At 44.9% G+C, this 20749-nt stretch overlaps 1 protein-coding gene and 1 long non-coding RNA gene across 15 annotated transcripts in view; one reads left to right on the plus strand and one right to left on the minus strand.

The window, feature by feature from the left end:
• LOC114013092 (uncharacterized) overlaps positions 1 to 9675 on the minus strand; it is a 53037-nt gene extending 43362 nt beyond the window's left edge. Inside the window, exons 1-2 of one of the 2 annotated variants that reach the window (XR_003555932.2) lie at positions 8626 to 9675; positions 8086 to 8251 (exon numbers count right to left, since the gene is read on the minus strand). This is a non-coding gene — a long non-coding RNA (uncharacterized LOC114013092). Of the gene's footprint in view, positions 1 to 7479; positions 8252 to 8625 lie in introns of both variants that reach the window. The other variant, XR_008747163.1, reaches the window with a different exon arrangement.
• KMT2C (lysine methyltransferase 2C) overlaps positions 8013 to 20749 on the plus strand; it is a 197994-nt gene continuing 185257 nt past the window's right edge. For all 13 annotated transcript variants that reach the window (XM_055803570.1, XM_055803574.1, XM_055803575.1 and 10 more), the window contains exons 1-2: positions 8013 to 8144; positions 8256 to 8435. In XM_055803570.1, the coding sequence (XP_055659545.1) occupies positions 8257 to 8435 (179 nt within the window). In that variant the 5' untranslated portion in view covers positions 8013 to 8144; position 8256. The remainder of the gene's footprint in view (positions 8145 to 8255; positions 8436 to 20749) is intronic.

A 20749-nucleotide genomic window follows, 5' to 3' on the forward strand; every position in this document is an offset into this window, starting at 1 on the left:
AGTATGGTAGTGAGAAACTAATCACATTTTACTTACCCATCCAAACAATGTAAAAGCCTGGAGACACTGCAAGGCTGCTTCAAATGGACGCACGCTGGGCACACTGCAGTCGGCTCAAGCGTGCCCACAGCTCTTCTTTTCAGACTGCTCTATCCTCACCCACCTGGATTAGGACTGCCACTGGGAGAGCCATTCCCCCCTGCATTACTGGATCCAAAGCAAGGATTTTTCTGAAGTGTGGCTGGCCATTGAACGAGGGGATTGTCTCTGGGCACCGGCATATGCAAAGCAGCCAGCTTGGAGGCTGCAGGAGAGTCAGGGTGAAACCCATGTGGTACAAAGGGGCTGAACCTGAACTTCTGGCTCCTGCTGGGCTCCCATGGGAGACAGGCAGGGGGGCTGTGGGGACGCCAAACAGCTGGCCCCAGGCTGGGAATCCCTGGGTGCCCTTTGATCCTCCAGGCCCAGGGCTGCAGGGACTGCCAGGACAGCTGCAAGGAGTGTGGGGAGATGAGCACTAGCAGCTCCCCATGCATCTCCTCCCAACAGTGCAACAGAGGTTAAATAAAAAAATGCACTGGGGAAAGGCTGCTTCTGCAAAACTGGTCACCAGCAAAGAAAGGCAGCCAGGCCCCCAGGGATGGTCTCCTTGCCTAAGGATGAAATGGGATTACAATGGTAATGTTTGCTGCACTGCAATTAAGGTGGTGGCAGGACTTTCATTAAAAAGTGTGTTTTTGTTGAGGGGCTATGGCTTGGAGAAAATTTTTGCTTGGGGCTGAAATATAACATTGCTCTCAGCCAGAAAACACATGCAGAGCCTTTATAATGTATGTAATTTAGAATCTTGGTATAGCCTTGACTGTGGAGGCTCTACTATTGTTTCCATATGGGTATGTAGCTAATTGGTTCAAAACATCAGTTGTTAAAGAAGTAAAGGACTGAATTCTGGCTGGACCTCCTGTATGTGACATGCTCCCATTAATTGTCTGTAATTAACTTCAAAAACCAAAGGCCAAATTCTTCCCTTCTTACTCAGACATGTAGTTTTATTGAAGTAAACAGCTGCAAACAGGATTGGGCTCCTACTGTTTACCTGACTACAACCCAAGGCACCTGCCTCTCCCACATTACAACAACTCCATAAAAAGTGAGGTCATCCCATCTGGAAAAGAGATTATTTCCTCGCAAAACTGGCAATACATGATAAGGTCATTTCTACTAATAGTATCTAAATTCCTATTATGATAGCACCCAAGGCCTCATATAAGGAACCATGACCCCTGTGCACTAGGTGCTGTACAAAACACAGAATAAAAACACAATCCTACTCAAAAAAATGTATGATTGAATGCACACAAACAAATCCTTTCCCCTGTTTCATGGCCAGGTTTGTATTGTTTCTATTAAGTAATCTGAGTGCAAGGCACCACTCCTGCAAACAGCAAACACCGCTCAGACATTTATTTAACTTTCTGCATGATAAAGTCCTAACTTCACACCAGTCTATTGTCTTTCCCCAGAGGTGCACACAAAACGGCCAGCCACTGCCCTGCATGCTTGCTACTGATTGTGGGGTTTTTCCTGGCTTGCATATATCTGCAGTGCAGCCAGCATTCGGCATGTACTGGTTTCAAATACTAATTTTATTTTACTCAAACTATTAGCAGTCAACCTTTTCGGATTTAAAAACTCATGCAACTAATAATATGTCATAAAATATTATTTCTCTGCTGACCACCACCACCTATATGTCAGAACTAAAACTCAGAATATTGCGGTTTATAAAATTACTGTTTCAGAAAGTTGTAAGCAAGATGGGAATTGCAACAAATTAGGCAAGTCACAAAGAATGGAACTGAAGTTCACAAGTAACTTGTGGATACTTCATGTGACTTCACATGGATGCAAACAAAATACAACATAACACAGCAGAGTCCATTGTTTCTTAAAACAACAAAGTATATGAATTGCTACTTTAGGAAGAATTTCAGTGTTTCTGCAAATGCTTAAGCACAACACAAGCTTTATTCAGGAGGTAGTTGTCTTCAGTGAAACTATATATGCATTTAGTCACTTATCTGCCTAATTTAGCATCCCCAGGATCACGCCTTGGTATGGAATAACAATGAATTTCAGTGTAGTGCATTAGCTACCACTTGTCAAAACAGGAATGTAAACAAGTGATGCCCTTAATAAGTGCAAATGTGCAAAATTAACATTCCTAATAGACAAACCTTCTCCACATAGGAAGGTATTATTAATAATGCTACCAAAGTCAGGCAAGCAAAATTCCTCATGTGGACAAACTCACTGCTATGCAAGTACCTTTTTTGATTTCATTTAAAAAAATTAAAGAAGTTAATCTGAAAAAAAGCCAGAAGATGCCAGAATGAATGAGTCTGCATGAGGGTTATAGTATAACCACTAGTTTTAAATTCACACTTTGGCATGCACAAAAAGAACATTTTCTTACGAAGATAAAAGCCTCCACGTGTAATAACTCGATATATAGACAAGCCCTAGGGGCTTGCATCTTGAGCACTTAACATTTTTGGCCTCGTCTTAATGGATAAAAAAGGTGTGTTTCTCAGTCACATTAGCCCAGTCAAAGTAGCTTAATATGATGAAAAGGCCTTAGGCTTTGGTGAGACTAAGGTGTAAAGGTGTGAGGTTAGCACATATATCACAGCGTGGGCAATGCTGCCTTTAACACATACTAATCAAGTCAAAGCAGGCAGGGGATGGGGAGCCTGGACTGCATAAGCCAATGTTCATACAAATTCTGGATTAGTTTGTGCGGGGAGTAGCTGTTGAAGAATTTAAATCAGGATACTTCACGGTGGGGAGCAGGTGGGAAAACAAGAAATAGAATGAAATGTTTTTTCCTGGTCGACTGTGAACTATACTGCCTCCAAAGAAAGCAGTGAGATGGATTTTAGGGGGACTAGACCTCCACACTATCTGTCCATCGCTCTGGAGCACCTGACAACTGGAATTCTCCAGCTGCCTGGGAATGCTGGTCAGGATGAGAAATGAGGCTTATTCCCTACCATCTGCAGCAACAAGCATCTCGCCACACTGCTGGAAAAGCTACCATCACTCAAGGGTGTGTCATACCAGGCGGTGGTGTTGCCTAAAGTAAGACAGATCTACAAGATGGCAAGTAAGCAAAACTGATGAAAAGAAGAAACAAACATTTCAAGTTTAAAACTAGACTTCTACAATGCATTTGTTAGCGTATGACAATTAATATATGCCAACTTTTCTTTTAGTTCAGCCAAGTTTAGTACAAAAAATCTAGGAGACATGGATTTATATGAGGTAATTCTAATTTTGCCACTTGATTTAGGCCTTTTCTAGAACTCCTTTAAATTACCTTGGTTTTGTTTTTTTGTTTTTTTTTTTGTTTTTTTTAATACTGAAAAAAACACAGTAATTCAGCTATGTCTAAAGTACTTGGGTGAATATGAATGCAGATGTAAAAAACCTACCATGGGCAGTTGATACGGTTACTACCCTCAACTGCCCATTGCACATTTTTCCTGCAGTTCGCTGCTCTTGCAGCAAGGATAGCCAAATGCACCAGCACCAAAATCTCCTCAGTTTTCAGAGCAGCATATTGAAGCAAGCAGATGATTGCTACAGTCAGTTACCAGTTTAGCACAGGTTAAGTGGTTCAATATACTGAACATTTAAAATGTTAGCATGTGGCTGATGTATCTTAAATGAAGCCTTTGTGATAACTTGGTGAACTTTTCTGCAATGGAAACACATGTGCAAAGACAACAAAATTTAAAATTATTTGTTTTATGTAGAGTTGTGAACAATTGTTAAACTGGCAGAGTTCTGAACCAACGTAATAACAGAGAAAGTATCTGGATCCCATTCCAGGCAGAATCTGGAATACTTTTGTCATTATTTCTGTAACATATACCTCTTTAGTTGTATAATGGCACAATGGTATTTTCATACCAGTTGTCATTTTCCTGTAATTATTTCTAGAACGGGATAATTTTCCTTAACTAGCTGATTTAAGGCAGTGTCCTGTCTCCAATTTGTTCCTGTTATGAAAGTATCACTCTTTGTCATAAAGGACATTGGGACAACTTCAGATGGTTTTAAGTTAAAACCGTTAGCATGCCTTGTTTTTTCAGTACTGCAAGAGTCTCACTTGTATTTCAGAAGCAATTTCAACACCACGGAAATATTTAAGGAAGGCTAGAACTCAAATTCTAGTTGAAAGTTTCAAATCTGCCTGCCCTTGAAAGTAAAAACCCCCAATAAATCAGGTGTGTCAGTTCACCTGAGTTAAGTTTACAATTAACTAGAAGAACTCTTACCACTCCGTAAAGCAGAGGACCTGTCCATTTATTGTTATATCTTTGCCATAAAAATGTGTGTCTTCCAGAGATAATTTATAATAGGTGGCCAGTGTGGGCCAGGTATAAACATAAAAAATTTCCTGACAGAGCTGTTCAAATGTCCTGAATCAACAAAGCACTCCTACACTGCATTTATGTTTGGCGACACAATTTCTTCAGGCTTGTCCCCCTGCCTTCACCTGAGCGATATATAATGCTAGCATATAGTTTCCTACTATTCCATTGCTGCTTTAGGTTCCTGCTCACAAGTCTCTCTCAGTCCTATACAGTTCTTCACACCTTTGATTGCCACAGCAATGGCAGCAGCAGTTCACAGAACAGACCTGCCTAGCTTTGTTTGGACATGTAACGAGAAAAGGCACAGTAGTGTAATGAATAGGTGCAAGTCCCTTAATGTGCTCATGGTCCCACACCATGCTACAGCAAAGCTAACTTCATCCTGCCTCCACTCAGGTTTTACACTGTGAGCTACATATAAATATAGTTAATATAAACAATGGAGACAAAAATTAAAAACGCATATCTGCTTTTGCACAAGAGGCAAAGCCCAAAGCTCAACCACTTCCGAGTGATCTAAAGGAATTAAACAATGTTTACATGGGAGGGCTGGATGAACCATGCATGGACAAGTGAATCTAGTAATTTCACTGAGCATATTTCTGCTGTGGGATGTGACAGTTATTCCCCATACACCTAGCAGTTGATCTGAGCCCACAGCATGCTCACGTGTCTTGGCTCCAATCAATTTGCACATGCATAGTAGCTCTGACACATCCTAGGCTCACCCAGGCCATTGCACATGTGCAGTAGATCCACACATGAACAGTCAGTGTTTCAGGAGATGGCCATTTTTTTTAGCAGACCAGATGGCAACCTGGCAACTCTAGCAAATGCCACACCAGCAATCCCACTGGGCAGAGGCTGTGGCCTTTTACTTCCCTCTCCCTCCCCTTCCCTGCTTTTTTTTTTTTTCACTCTCTACTCCACCCAAGTCTGGGCCTGTATAGCACTACATGTTTTTAGTTAAACTCTGCTATCTTGGCCAAGTAAAGAAAATTCAAAGGCACTTTCTTCTTTGTTACATAACACGTAAACAGATTAAGTCCCCGTATCCAAAGCTGTATGAGCAATATACCTATGCTGTCGTTTGCTGACTTCATAACAAACATCTTAATTTGGCAGAAATGAGTACATTCTCAGTAACAGGGCCGGGAAAGTCACACCAACAATCCAGCTGTTGTCTTTACATGGCTGAGCAGAAGGGTTGGCTTTATAAAATTTTTTAATGTATGTATGTGTATGAGTATCTGTATAGATGGGGATGAATGTTATTACCTCTCTCTCTACGTATAGATGTTCAAATGTCACAAAGATTTAATCTAATGACTCACAAACCTAGGAAATCAACCAACGAAGGCTTTTTGTTAGGAAGTGATTCCCAGGAAAACAGGCCAGCAAAAGTCCTATTTGCCACAGCACGCCACTTCCATTTGGTATTTCTGGAGCTGACAAATGAGAAATTCGGGCAGGAAGAAGACTGCAAGGCTCTGGATCGCTGTGCTATTATTTTTAGTCATACAGAACAGTGACTAATAGCTCGTCCCCCCTCGCTGTACCCGTGTGCTGCCCTGGGCCACTGTATCACCTGGGGCTCAAACAACCGACGCCTCAAGGCCAAGGGAGCAGCCCCTGGGCGCAGGGCTCTGGGATGTCTGGGTGCATTGGGAGGCACACACGTCTGGCCTCCCACGATTCCTGTCAAGTCCGGCGGAGTTCCCCAGCACGCCCCAGCCCGGAGTCACCTCGGCACCCGCCGGGCAGCAGCGTTCCTGCCTTTCCTGCCCGTACGGCCCACGCCATGATTCAGCACCTGGGCCCCCGTGACTCCCCCCCCGCCCCGGGCAGCGGCAGGGAAGGACGCCCGGGCCCGGGGCCCCGCGGGCTGCCGGCCGCGGCACCAGGGGGTGAGGCCGCCGCAGGGGCTGCCCTCAGGGCGGCGCCCGGTGCGGAGGCGGCGGCGGGGGGCCCCGGGCCAGGCGGGCAGCAGCGCGGCCTGCTGCGCTCCGCGGCCGCCCCGGGAGGCGGTGCGCGCCGGGGCAGGGCCCGGGAGGAAAGTCCGGGGGCGCGGCCCGCTTCCTCGCCCCGTAGCCGGACTTTTCTCTGGCTACGAGGCCGTAGCGCTCCCCCCACCACCCCCTTCGGAGCCGGAGTCCCTCCTGGCCTCCGGGACACGTTAAATCCCGTGTAATGAGGCTTAACCCCGCCCCGAGCCGCGGCGCAGCCGGGCGGGCAGGCAGCCAGCTAGGCCCCTGCCCGGGGGAGGCCCCCCCCCGCCGCCCCGAGCGGCCGCAGCTGTTCCAGCCGGAGCTGCTGGAAAGCGGCCACGCTCCCCAGACCGAGTCTCCCTCGCACACAGCGCTGAACTCTGCTCCTTCCCTCCCCTCCCCCGGGGCGGCCGCGGCTCCCCGCCGCTCGCTGCCTCCCCCCCCACCCCGAGCCGCAGGCGCACGGCAGGGGGAAGGGGAGGCTCCCCGCCCCCGGGCTGCAGCCAGCCGTGCCCGGGCTCCCCGCGGCTCGGGGAGAGCGAGCGAGCGCCGCCGGGCCGGGCATCGTGCGCTGCCCCCCCCCCCGGAGCCGCCGTCCAGGCGAGCTCAGCCCATGTGCGGGGACGGGGGCGGGGGCACCCTGCCGCCGAGCGGCCACTTTCATCCCGCCGGGGCGTTTCTTTTTTCTTTTCCACGGGGCCGTGGGGAAAATAAATAAAAAACAAGGGCGGGGAGAGGGTGGGGGAGCGAGCGGGCTGCCGGCCCCCGCGGGGCGCGGTGGGGGTGCGGAGCGCCCCGTGGCGCCGCGTCCCGTCCCCGCTCCGCGGCTCCGCGCTTTCCCCGCAGCCCGCCGCGGCAGCCAGCCCGTGAGGTCAGTGTCGGCGGCGGATGGGTGTCTGCGCCGTGGGACGGGCGGTGGGCGGGCGGGCCGGGCAGGCGCAGTGTGGGGCCGCGGCAAGGGGAGGAGGGCGGCGGGAGGGCTCTGTGTCTATGTGTCGCACTGGCAGAGGGGGGGAAGGGAAGGGAGGCGGGGGGGGCGGGTTACACACCGGGGCAGCAGCGGCAGCAGCGTCGGGATCCCTTCTCCACCCCGCGGGGAAGGGGGAGGGAGGCGCCTCCGCCTCCTCCTCCCCCTTCCTCCTCCCCCTTTTTCACCCTTCCTCCTCCTTCTTTCCCCAAAGTTAAACTTCCTGCTCCCGGCCCGGCTGGGAAGGGGACGCGGAGCCCGGCCGGACTCAGCCCTCGACACACACAACAGCTGGAGCTGTCAAAACTTCCTCCGCTCGGCCTCGGCCCCTGCCGCCTCCGCCGCCGCCGCCTGCTCCTCCTCCGCCCCCGGGGGCTCTGCGCGGGGGGAGGGCGCAGGGCCAGTGTACAATGAAGCGGCGGCCGCCGCAGCCGGGCAGCGCAGGAGCCGGAGCCGCCGCCAGCTCCCGGGGCCTCTGAGAGGGGGGGGGGGCGCCCAGCGGCGGGATCAGCCGCCTCTCGCTCGCTCTCTTCACCTCGCCCGCCACCTCCCCCAGCCCCGACAGACCCCGCCGAGCCGGGGAGGGGGTGTTATTGTGTGTGAGACCCTTCCTTCCTCTGCGCTCTTTCTCTTCGCCCCCCACCCCCCCACCCCCCTCCTGCTCTCCCCATGCTGCTCCCCCTGCTACCTGTGCTGGTCGGCGGCGGCTGAGGCCAGCAATGCGAGGCGGAGGTGGAGGAGGCGGAGGTGAGGAGGAGAGGAGCCGCGGGAGCAGGAGGAGCATCGGGATCCCCATCACCATCCTCATCTTCATCCTCATCATCATCATCCATGTGTCTCTCTCGTCCTGCTGACTAGGATGTCAACGGAGGACAAGAGTCTGGTGGTGGCGGTGGTGGAGCCGCCTCAGCAACAGCAGCAGCAGCCCCCCGAGCCTGGAGCTCCCCCCCCAGCAGCAGCAGCAGCAGCCACAGACAAAAGACCTAGGGGCCGGCCTCGCAAAGATGGCGCTTCCCCTTTCCAGAGAGCCAGAAAGAAGTAAGTTCAGCGTTTGTGTGTGCGAGGCAGAGAGGGGCAGGGGGCAGGCAGCCAGGCGCAGGCAGAGCTGTCAGCGGAGACTCGCTGCTGGTCGCCCCCTCCCTCCTGCCTAATGCCATTTTGAGAAGGGCCCTTCTTTCTTCTCCTCCTCTCCCCTTTGCACTTTCCCCTCCTCCTCCTCCTTTTTCACCTTTGTCTTCCTCCGCCCGCTCTCTCTTTTCCCACTTTTCTTTCACCGTCCCTATTCCTTTCTTCTCCTCCTCCTTCGGAGTTTCTCTTCAGCTCGTCCCCCTTCACCCTCTTCCTCCTTTTCCCTTGCCTTTGCACCTTCCCCCTTCTCCTTTTTGGGTGTCTTCTCCTCCAGGACGCTCGGCTGCCTTCAGCGTCGCCTGGCTACTCCCTGTGCTTGACGGTAGTTCCTCGTCGCTTTCCCTTTTTATCCCCCCCCTACTGCCCCCCCCCCCCTTTTTTTGGGGGGGGAAAGAAAAGACGGTTCTTGGCGGGTGGCTTGGCGAGCCCCCCCGCCCCCCTTCCCGCACCGGGCGGGTGCTGGCTGACGCGCACACCAAAGTTGAGGCAGGAGTTTGTTCGCCGCCGACCCCGCCGTGTGCTCGGAGGTGGGGAGCGGCCGGGGGAGCTGTCAGGCGGCGGCCTCTCACGGCGGGACAGTGGCGAAGCACAACAAACACACGGGGGGGTGCGGGGGGGGGGGTGCGTGTGCTTCTGCCTCGGCTCTGGCAGCTCCACCGCGGCCTCTCCCCGCCGGGGGCGCGGGCGTTCGTTAGCCCCAACGGCCGCGGCGTGCCCCCTCCCCCCCCGCCCCGGGGGCCGCTCCCGGCGGGGCCGCTCCGCTCCCCTCAGGCCCCTCAGCGCCGGGCGGGCGCGCACAGGGCCCCGCAGCGCGGGCACCCGCCGTGCCAGGGCGCGCTGCCCCTGAGAGACCCGGGCGGGTATGGCCGCGCCGGCGCTGCTGGGCGTGAGGGGCCACGGCCGGGCTGGGAGAGGCCTGGCGGCCCCGCCGCGCTGGCTGCTGCTCCCCGCGGGTTATTTTGGAGTTGGATGGGTCTCGCCGTGACATACCTGATGGCCGCGGTAATAGGGCAAAACGGGGCGAGTGCGTTTTGAGAAGAAACGTGAGGATTGTCAGCGGAACAGCCTGTGCGCTGGGAAGCGGGCCGGGGCCTGGGGGCTTCAGAGTTTGTTCCCCTTTGTTTTGAGGGGACGGTTTGGGTTTGACACCCCCTCCAGGTATATGCGCTGCGCCAGGTGAGTTGCTGGCGCTTCGCTGAATGCCCACCCCAGGTCTCGCCCTCCGTGTCTGAATCGGAATCGTTTGGGTTGGAAAAAAGACCTTTAAGATCCAGTCCAACCACACTGTCACACTGCAAGTTCAAAGCACTTCAGCGAGGGATTCTGCTGGGCTGCACCTACAGGCATGCAAAGGCTGCGCTTTGCTCCCTATACATTGCCTTTCACAAGTACATGTTACATAATTGTCCCGGGACAGAACTGCCGTCAGTCCGGGATATATGGATTCTTTTTGTTGTGGATGAAAGTTTCCCTTCAGAGATTTCTGTGTTCCCCCCCCCCCCCCCCCCCCCCCCCCAGTTTTGACCGAGCTGCATTGTTTGCAGCTCCCTCTTTTAATGACCGTATGTATTCGCTTGGTACAAATTTTCCTATAGTGATAGTTGAAAGTAGTTGGCAAACACACACGCAGTAAAGTTCCTTGGTTCATCTCCTTTACACTTAGTTTTACACACTGTTTTTATTCTACGCGTAGAACCCAAACCTAACATAGGAGACCTTCGGACATTTTATTTTAAAAGAAGTTTAAGGAGGATAAATGCAAACACAACTGAAATGTGCTGGTCTGCACAAAAAGCAAAATAAACGTTATTTGTGAAAACTGGCATATCTTGCAAGCCATTCTGAGGTGGTGTGTGCGCTCTTGATGAAAAGCGGGTGCTAAAGAGGTAATTATTTTTTTTCAGTTGGGTTTTTGGTGTCATGGGAATGTTTTTGACTGGTTTTAGGAGGAAATTAATTTTTCATGTAAAAATATGTACTTATGCTGACATGACTATAACCGTGTAAGAGCTGGAAATGAAATTAGCTGAGACAAAATTTAAAATTAATCGGTACTCATTTTCTTCATGCTGTGATTGTTCCTGCTTGGTATGGTGCTAAGAGTCCTTCCTCATCTTTGTGGAAAACATGTAATGCTGGTAAAGGTGTTATGACATAAGTCATAAATGCTTTTAGAACTAGGGTTTCATCAAGAATAGTGTTTTTCTAACTTGCACAAAGTAGTTATAGATTGGTTGTTTTTAGTCGCATCCATTTTGGGCAGGAAATGGTTTTATTTTCTAAATTTTGCTATTTACAGCATACTGATTACAATTAGCTAAGCAAATACAGAAACAAAATAAGTGAAAATATTTTCTATTTTTTTCTTACAACTACTTGGTCCTGTTCCTTTTCACTTCTGTGCTTTCCAGTTGGATTAATGTGCCTCATGTAAACCAGATAAAAGAGCATATGTCAGACCATTTTCTGTACTGTAATCACATGTCTAAATCACTATTAGCTAGTCAAATTGTTCAACTGCTTTATCCCATTATAGGAAATGTTCCACTGAATGTTCAGTCTAAGTGCAGTCTAAGTAATGATAAAACGAAGAACTCCGCATTAAACCGGGAAAGCCAAAATAGAATAATTTCTCGGCTATGGATGCCTCCATTAAGGACAATACCATATTGGAGAATGCTGTAGGTTGGTATTTTACCTTCTTGAAGGCCGTGTTTTTAAGCAAATTTGATGAGCTTAAGTAGACAGATGGAAAACTGCGTTGAATCTGCTGCTATGAGATGCCAAGGATTCTCAACTCTTCCCAGAAGTAGGCTTATGTTAAGGGAGTTCTTCAGCAGGACAGCTCTGCGCAAGTCTTTGTCATCCCACGTTTTACCTGGTTATCAGTAAAAATTCCAGTAGTACTATGGACGCAGGTGTGTGTATCGGGAACATACTGAGGATTCCTATAGCTGATGACGTGGGAATCAGTGGTGTCGATACCTGGAGAGTTAATGATGGTAGCGCGTGATGCTAGAGCAGCTTTTTGCCATTGTTTGAAGGATGTAGCTTCATGAACAGCTTTGTCAGGAGACTTAATCTTAGGTGAACAGTTCATTTTTATTATTTAGATTTTAATTGTGCCTGGAGGCCAGGGCACCATTATACTATGTACAGTACAAATGCATAAACAAAGATGGCTTCTGCACAAACATTTGCTTAATTTAAATGTAAAGATAAGATGGCATGTAAATGTAAGAAATGTATTGGGAAAGCACAAGGGAGCTGTGAGAATGTGATGAGGGAAAGAACATGCAGAAGTTCAAGTACTCTGGCTATCTCGGCATCGGTGAATGATTCATAAGCATCAGACTTGGAGGTTATATTTAAAGGAGGGTAGCATTGTCACCCTGAGAATTTTCACAGATAGCTTGTTTCGTGCCTGGAGTGCTAGACAAACGCTCTTACTTTCTTCCTTACATTTTGACAACTGGGTATCTGTATAGAGCAGTGGTTCAAATTTAAGAGGTAGAGCTAGAACAGGCCATGTGGAGCCTTGAAATTGAGAGCAAGTCAGTTGCTCATGATACGGTTTATCAGGAAGAAGGAAGAACACACAGAACTATAATCAAAGCAATGAGGGAGGAAAATATTTTTGTAGTATCACCTTTCAAATGAATTTAAAAAGCGGAGAGCTTGCACTTATGAAAGCCAAAAAAAGAGTAAAGTTGCATTACTGAAGATACAATGTGTTGTAGGAGAAAGGAACTTTCAGGTGCATCGTTAAAAATTGTATAGGAAAAATGGAAATTATTAGGGGCCATCTCATTGTATGGCCTGGAATCTTGGAAACTTAACTTCCTTGGAACTTTCAAGGCTATGGACCTGAAGGACGGAATGCGATCTAAAAGAAGTTGCAGGGGAAGAGTATTGGTTCTGTTTTAACTATGTTGTCGTTGTATGAACAGCTGGTTACTCCTGAGAATGTATCAGAATAGTATTATACAGGTGCAGTAAACATTTTTGTTATCTATTTTAAGGACTAGAGCTTTCTTGATCTATACAGGTTACAAGCAGCCCAGATGTATCTTCTTAGCAGAAATTTAGTAGCAGAAGTCTCATTGATTTTGGTCATGATAGCAGTTACTTATAAGTCAGTATCTAGGCTCATTTTAAATTTTATTTCCAGCATCCAGACTTTGATGTATATTTCAAATTATTTTTGCAAATGTGTGTAGTTTAAAACAGCATAGGATAATGATTTAAAAAATAATGAAATTTGTGGAAAACTTTTTGTGTGTTTATTTTTAATTTCCTATGTTTTAATTTTTGTCCTAGTTTTTCATTATTTTGGCCAATGTAAGCTGCAGTAGGTTTTCAAAGGCCATAGATTTCACACATGCAGATAGTTTTGAGGACATGTAAGCATAGCATTTTTGCCAGGAAATGTTTATTTAAGAATTTTTATCATTACTTTAGCTGCATTTGCTTTAGGGTAGGCCAATATTTAAAGATACCTACACTCATTTCAAAAGAACCTTAACGTGTTGGGTGGATTCTCTTTATAGCTCAGCTATGTTTCTTTAGCTCATCACACACCTTCTATGTGATACTTGTATCTTTACTTGCCTGCCCTTTTCTCACTTCAAAATTTAACGTTTGCAAATATAAAATTTGTAGTGTTACACAACAAAATGTTCCTAAATACATGCTCATAGTTAGGGGAAGTCAATATTGCCTGGTAAGACTGAAGGCTTTTGATGGATGGGCTTTGTGCAACTATTGCACAGATAAGGGTTAAGGTATTGAAGCAAAAAGTGGCCTGTACTTCTGCCTGTGCAAGCCACGTATCAAAATGTTTGGCCAAAAGCCAGAAGGTATGTACTCAGTCACAGGGTGTGAAGAGATGAGGCATGGAGTAGGCTTCATGATCATGACATTGGCTCTTTGAAGGCATTTCTAGTCCATCGTAGAACAGAACCGAGCTACGTGCAGCAGGGTCCCCTGGGAACTTTGCGCCATTTTCTTCAGCCCATGTTGCATGACTTCATTGTACTCGCATCACCAAGCAATTCCCCAACTGTCTTGGGTAGTTCTTGCACAGGAGCCTGGCTTTGACTGTTCACAATACTATTTTGCTCAGCAGGTAAATGATCTCTGTATTAATCTTTTGATTTTCAGTTCTTGATAGGATTTATTTGAGGGGTGACTGTGAAGGCGTGGTAGGTTTTACAGAATTGTTTTAACAACTTGGATAATGTGGCAAAATACTGATGAATATGAAGTGGTATCTTTGTGTGTGTCTTAAAGGTTATTGAGATTAGGTTTAATGTTAGGAATAGATATTTTGCTATAACCTTAGCCTGCAGTTTTCACAAATTGAAACAGGCTGCACTTGCAAGTAAGGAATTCATGAAGATTTTTTCTGACATTGCAGTTGTTAGTTTGTTAATGTTTGTATTTGATGATCCATTGAACTTCTGTAGTGCTTGTTGTGAGGACCTCCAGGAGCTATCAGATAGTATCATGGCAGATCAAGTATGATGACAGTTTGTGAAATCTCATATTTGGTATATTGGTCGTAGGGTATGCCTTTGCAGAAGTAGGAAAAAGAACCCAGTCTCTTGGTTGTTATTTTCTGAGCCATCTACACACCAGACATCTTTTCATCTTGTATTCAATGACACAGGAGACTTTTTTTTTCCCAGCTTAGAACAATAAAATACTTAAATTTTCTTGGCTTTGCTTATGGATATTCTTTTTTTTTTTTTTTTTTTTTTTCCTTTCTTGTTAGTGTGTCCAGCTCCTACTAACTTCTTGTCATTGTTCTTTCATAAGATAAGTAATTGGAAATGGAGATTTCTATTCTTTGTTGTCATTTGAGTTGAGAGATGGTTTTCCAAGGCGGTTGGCTTGCTGAGAACAGGTAAGCTCTGCCTTTCTCAGGCCAGTGTTTTTTTTTTTTTCTCCTCCTCGGCCTAGCTGTCCCACAACAATGATGAAGGGCTAGCAGAGTCACGTATAACTAGGGAGAATACAGTTTCCTTATCCACCCCTAATAATCACTCCCTTACGTTGCTTTAAACTGATTTGTGGATTTAACTTTTTAAGAAATGCTATTATAGGTACACTGAAATGCTATGAAATGGTAAACCATTAAGTGACTAACAATTTCAAAGAAAGCTTTTCTCCTTTATATGTTTATTTTTATTACCAATTCATGCAATCTGCATGATTCATATAGTTTGGATAAATATGGATAAGCAAGATTTTACCTAGCAAGTACTACGTGCTGGTAACTTGCATTGAATTCTGCATTTTTGTGTTTTTTACTTTTTTTGCTACATGGATGGTACTAGATGTTCCTATTTGTGCCATTCCTGGGTTAGTCAAAATAATTTTGGGCACTTGCTTCAAGAACTACATTTAGTAAGTTCATTTAGTAGCATTGGTGCTTTTGAAAGAAAGATAAAGTAGGAAAAAGCCTTTAAAATCTAGAATATTTATTACTTAGAGAAACATAGGCAGTGGGTGTATGGAGTGCATCAGGTGGTTATTTTCCCCAAACACCATAAATCTTAAGCTGGTTCTGGCAATGAAAAGCAGCAGTGCCGCCCTCCCTCCGCTACCAGCTGTTTGTTCTCTCCCTTGTGCTGACCCAGGCGTTTGTGTAGCCATGTGGTGAACTGCATTGGGAAACTGATCTGGGTTAAAACTAACCTGGCAAAGAAACGTGTTTGTGATAGCATGAGGGAGGAGGCCAGAGCAAGCGGCCAGGCTGCGGAGAGGCAGAGCTACAGCTTTAGGTAGCACTGCCAGCTTAAAGAAGCTATAGCCTTGGTCGTCTGAAATTTGAGGGTGTTTGATTTTTAGGCTGACTCCTATGAGCTCTTCAATATAAGTGTTCTTACAGGAGATTGTGAGAGATTTTGCAGCCTATAGTCATGTTATATATGGTGGTTGCTTGGTTGTTTAAAAAAAATAATGCTATTGAAAGGCATGTAGACAGATGAGTTGTTCTCATCTAACTGATTCTTGCCCCAGACGTTGGCATTGACTAAAAAAGGGACTTTGGTTCTCACTTTGTTCCTCAGAATCATTCTTAATATTCAGAGTACCCTGAAATAGTAGTATAAATCAAATGTTTTATGTTAACAATAGTTTCTGATATTCTGAAACCGCCTTTCTGCATGTATATTAATATATACTTAATTAATTAATATATAGTCATTGTAATAAAATCACATTAGATCTTGCTTCTTTCAGAATATTCTTCCCTCTCACATTTTTGGAAGTATTTTTATTAAATCGCACATGCACCAAATCCTATTGCCAGGCATTCCAATATAAATATAATTACTAATTTTCAATGCTGTATTTATCAACATTGTAATTGCTTTTCTTGAGGAAACTGCTGGAAACCCTGTCAAACTAGGATGTTTTCCCTTCAGACTTTTGGCTTTGGGCAGGGGGAGAAGAAGAGAGGCCTTTTTTTCTCTTCTGCTGTGTCATTACTGACAATAAATTCTTGCCAAAAGCAGTTTTAATTAGGCTTTCAGAGAAAATAAGCTTTAGGAAAATTTATCAATTTTTGTATTTTGCCTGCTATATTTTTATATTCCTTGCAGCATGTGCAATTGAATCACCAGTATGTCACAGTAAGATAAAAGGAATTTTTGGTAGTGAAGATGTGGTCCATAGTGTGCTATACGAGTGATACAGTTGCACATGCTCAGAGGAGTATAAAAATATAGCAGACAAAATAAAAGAAAAAAAGATATATTTTCCTAAATTAAGGGTCCACAGCTGAAATGGAGAACAATTTTTATAATAAAATTTTATTTATTAGGGGATTGTTTCCCTTGTTCTGCGCTGAACAAGCTTAACCTCTGTAGCAACATAATGTTGACTTAACTGTTCTATCCTTCAAAAGTTTGCTAGTCTTAATTAGGTTTCACCTGGCTGATAGGAACCACTTTTCAATTTATCAGAATGATTTCTACTAAGATCTTGTCCTCTAAAATGTTTATGGCCTCTGCCTCAGCTATGTTGTCATATGCAGCTCTTCCATGTGTGTCAATTTCCTCATGCAGATCCTGGAGGATGGAACCTTCCTGCAATGTTCTCCCACCTTGTTTGAAAATAATTTGCAAACAAATACCCTTTGAGTGCTCTTGTTTATTGTTGCTGACCTCTCTTAGGGCAATTTCACAAGGACACTCTTACGGAAAATGATCACTCACAGTTTAGAGATTACTTCTGTTTGTTTCTGAAGAATACTGTGAATTTCTTCTAGTCCTGCTGACTTGAATTTCCCTGATTATTTAGCCTAATTACAAAATCAGTTTTTAGTATTAGCTGCAATGAATCTGTTTTATGAAGGCTGAGATACAGAGGACAACATTTGATTCTGGTTTGTTATCCGTTTGTTCTTCTTTAACATTGTTATGTACTGACTTTTTTATTCCTACTTCTAAAATATTTCTGAAACTTTGTTTGCCTTTTATATTGCATAGTGGTAATAATGCATGCTGTGCTTTTATCTCTTCTGATTTTTATCCCTGACAGTTTATGCTCTTCCTTTATATTCATTAAAATGCCCTTGTTTCCATTCCTAATATGATTCTTTCTAGTTTTAGACCCTTATTACTGGCTGCTTTTGATGCAGCCCGTATTGTTCATACTACATTTCCTATCTCTCCCCTGCACTGGAATACTTTGCCATTGTGCGTATTCCAGTACAATAACTGCCAGTCCTCCTTTAAATGACATTCGCGAGAGCTTCTAGCAACAAGTTCAAAGAGTTTGTTGAAATTTGCTTTTCTTCTTTCAGTTAATTGAAGATAAAAATTTGTTCTCCTTTTTCTTACTGCTCTCATTTTTTCCCCTTCCTTGGCACAGTGAATGCGTCTCGTTACCACTTCCAGCCAAATCACTGTACACATTGAGATGTTTAAAATGGAGCCTGCCCTAATAGAGTGAAGTGTGAAGTAACTGCTCTTCTGGCATCCTCAACTTTGTGAAACAGTTGTCCTCAACATTTTCACAAACATGTTGGGCTGTTTGTTCTGTTACTTTGGTTTTCTATTAGACGTCTGGATGATGGCGGCCTCCTCTTATCCTCAAGATATGTGCTCTGAAAGCTTCTGTTAGTTGCTTCAACAAGTTTACCATCTCCCCCTCACTTGGTCTGTGAGTTTTTCTCTCCCAGCCTTTCCTGTTCCTTGTTCCCTTCCTCTGCTGTTTTTGTTTCTACTCCAACTTTTTTCCTTCTCCTCTGTTTCCACTCCCCCCTGCTTGTTATAAAAGTGAGTATAGTACTTTTTTTCTTACCTAGGCCCACTGAACTGCACAAGACTAGAACTTCAGTTAGAAATGGGCCAGATGCTTTTTTTTTTCATTGTGAAGAAAGGCTTGGAAAATGGAATTTTGAAATAAAATAAAAAGACCTGTTAATTTCACCTTCCTTAAATTTCATCATTTATAAAGTGAGCTCATTCATGGCTGTGCTTGTGTTTTGTGTTGACTAGTGGCATGGTTGTAGCTAGCAAAAGTGTTTTGGCCCTTGAAGCACTCTTGTTTCTACACAGTGGCCTTGTCTGTGCTTATAAAATACCCAACAGGGAATGTTTGGAGTCAGTGGATGCTATCATCCCTGTTGTGAGATTATCGCAGCGGTTGCTTGTACAGTTTTGACCTGGGCCTGCCAGCACTCCCTCAAACAGTTCTCAAGTCTAGCCCAAGGATTTGCATGGGCCACGCACCATTCCCAGCACAGTTTACATGTGGCTGCTTTGTTTGGGAATTTGAGAATTAGATAGCATGGATGTAGGCTCTTCTGTGCTAGCCGGCCTCAAGGCCAACATCACCAACTATGTGCTTGTATAACTGTAACTGATGGTTGGGTTTGGGTTTTTTGATTGTTTTTTTGGGGTTGGTTTTTTTTTGTTGTTGTTGTTTGTTTGTTTTTAAAGGAGGACTTCAATGAAATGGTTAAGAGTTCTCATCAGTTTTACTTTCAGCCTCCTGGGCAAACACTGTGCCACAGTTAATGTTCTCCAACCCATAGGGATGTAAGTTTAGGATGAACAGCTCACAGCAGAATTGCTCTAGAGGGAACAGAGGAGATGGGATGTGCAAGCCATAAGGCTCTGGGAAATTCTGGCTTTCAGTGCTACTTCAGTCTTCTTGACACACAATTTTTCCTGGTTCATGTTTTGCATAATTAACCTTTTATCAGGCATCCTGGTAGAGATTTTTACAAAGGCAAGTGCAAAAGAGATTCAGCCGGAATTCTGATTTATTTTTCTGTTTCTGTCTTCCAGAAACCCTTTAGGAGAGAACTGGGCCCAGAAATTGGGATGGGGGGGGAGGGGATAACTCAGGAAATAAATGATCCGTAAGCAAGATTATTGAAAGAAATTATTTTCCTAAGGTCTTTCATGTAGCTGTAAGGGTTGGCTCATGGCTGGCTATTTTGTTGCCTCTTCTTGTAATGCAACAGAAGAGTATTATTTTGTCCTAGGGTGTGCTGTGTACAGCTTGAAGATACAATAATTTTTATTTTCAGTGTTGGTAAAGAATAAATATGAAAACTTGGTAAACTGACTCACGTATTTTGTGTGTTCCACATGTGACCTTCTTGGATAAGGATACACTGGTAGAACAGAACAGAGAGTACTACTGATTATATACTGACTTTATGGACAAGCAGAAAATCTTGATCTCAAGGCTTGTTAACCAGACACTGTCAGTGGCGGTTTAAATTACTGATAACTTATTGCAAGTAAATACTGGTTTAAGAATATTTTCAGTTTACGTTTTTGAATTAATGTGTCTTTTTTCATTTTACTTGCTTTACACTGTCTTGATAGGCAAAAAGAACCTGTTTTTAAATTGTTAGCGTGACCATGTTATTTTAAAGGCTTTTTTAGACCAATGACTGTTTCTTGTCTATGCTTACTTAACATGCTCACAGTTCAAGAAAGTGAAGTCATAACTGGCTTGGACATGTATGAACTTGTTGAGTTTAAGCTGGAGCTCTCAGCCATCCTGTATCTTCTAAGGTACACTGTTTTTCTTGTTTGATTAGAATTTTGGAAAATACTGTGATAGACATTTGTTAGCTGGCTTTTATCTGAAGACTATAAATATTGTTAGATCAAGTTAAGTTTTTCTGGGGGTTATAGTTTTTTTGGTTGGTTTTTTTTTCCCCTTTTCATCCCCCAGTATGTAGCCCAAACCAAAGGAATATACAGCTGCAGGGATGTGACCATGTCATGTGGTGTGGGAGCATATTCCATAACAGCTGTTAGTGATGGGCCTTGGGGACAGGGCAGAGACTGAATTCTAGCTCCTGTAGTCATGCCACCTGGGTTTCTTTCTCGGCAGTATTGTAATGGTCTCTGAATTGTTTTGTTTCAAAGCTTTTAAAGAATAATGATATTTATTTTACTACTATAAAGGAGCATACTAATGAATAGGAGGAAGTGTACTCAAATTCTGCTGAAGTCTTTATGCTTAGTCAGAAGAGAGAACTAGGTATCTCTGAAATGCAATTCAGAGGGACTAAGGTCTGAGCAGGATGTTCCTTAGAGCCACGTAATAGGAAATGCCAGACAAAGGGTTTTAGGTGTGATTTAGGCCATCGGAATATCACTTTTGTGCCCTGATCCCTGTTGTCTGTGCATGGTTTCTTCGGGGCATAAGTTATTTCTAATAGGGTCCCACCATCAGATTGCATCACTGTGTATAATTACACAGCTGTGTAAACAACGAATTGAACCTCAAAAATACTGGTAAACCATTTTGGGAACTGGCTCTGTCTGACCTGCTTTAAGCAGGAGGTTGGGTCAGCTGACCTTTGAGGTCTTTATCATCCTGAGTTATTGTATGGTCCTGATCTATGAGCATCCCTTCTGATGGTCATGCCTATTGTTTATGTTGTACCCGTTGCTTTTATACAGTGAATTATGTGTAATAACCTTTATTTTGTAGAAGGTGTTTTCCTGTCTTATTTCTTGAAAGAAAATTGTTTACTAAATCTCTTTGTTTCATTGTCTGTGTTTCTTATTCCCTCTGTGATGTGATACCTGCTTTATCTATTAATCTGTGCGATTCCACATATACTAAATAAATTATTGCTTCCTTACTATGGGTTGTTCCCCGCCTCCCCCCAAAATGGTGTCATCTGGCATTCCAGATTTTCTTCAAGAGTATATTTAAAAGTTTATCTGCTAGAA

Source organism: Falco peregrinus, chromosome 5, assembly GCF_023634155.1.
Source record: "Falco peregrinus isolate bFalPer1 chromosome 5, bFalPer1.pri, whole genome shotgun sequence".
Taxonomy (NCBI): domain Eukaryota; kingdom Metazoa; phylum Chordata; class Aves; order Falconiformes; family Falconidae; genus Falco; species Falco peregrinus.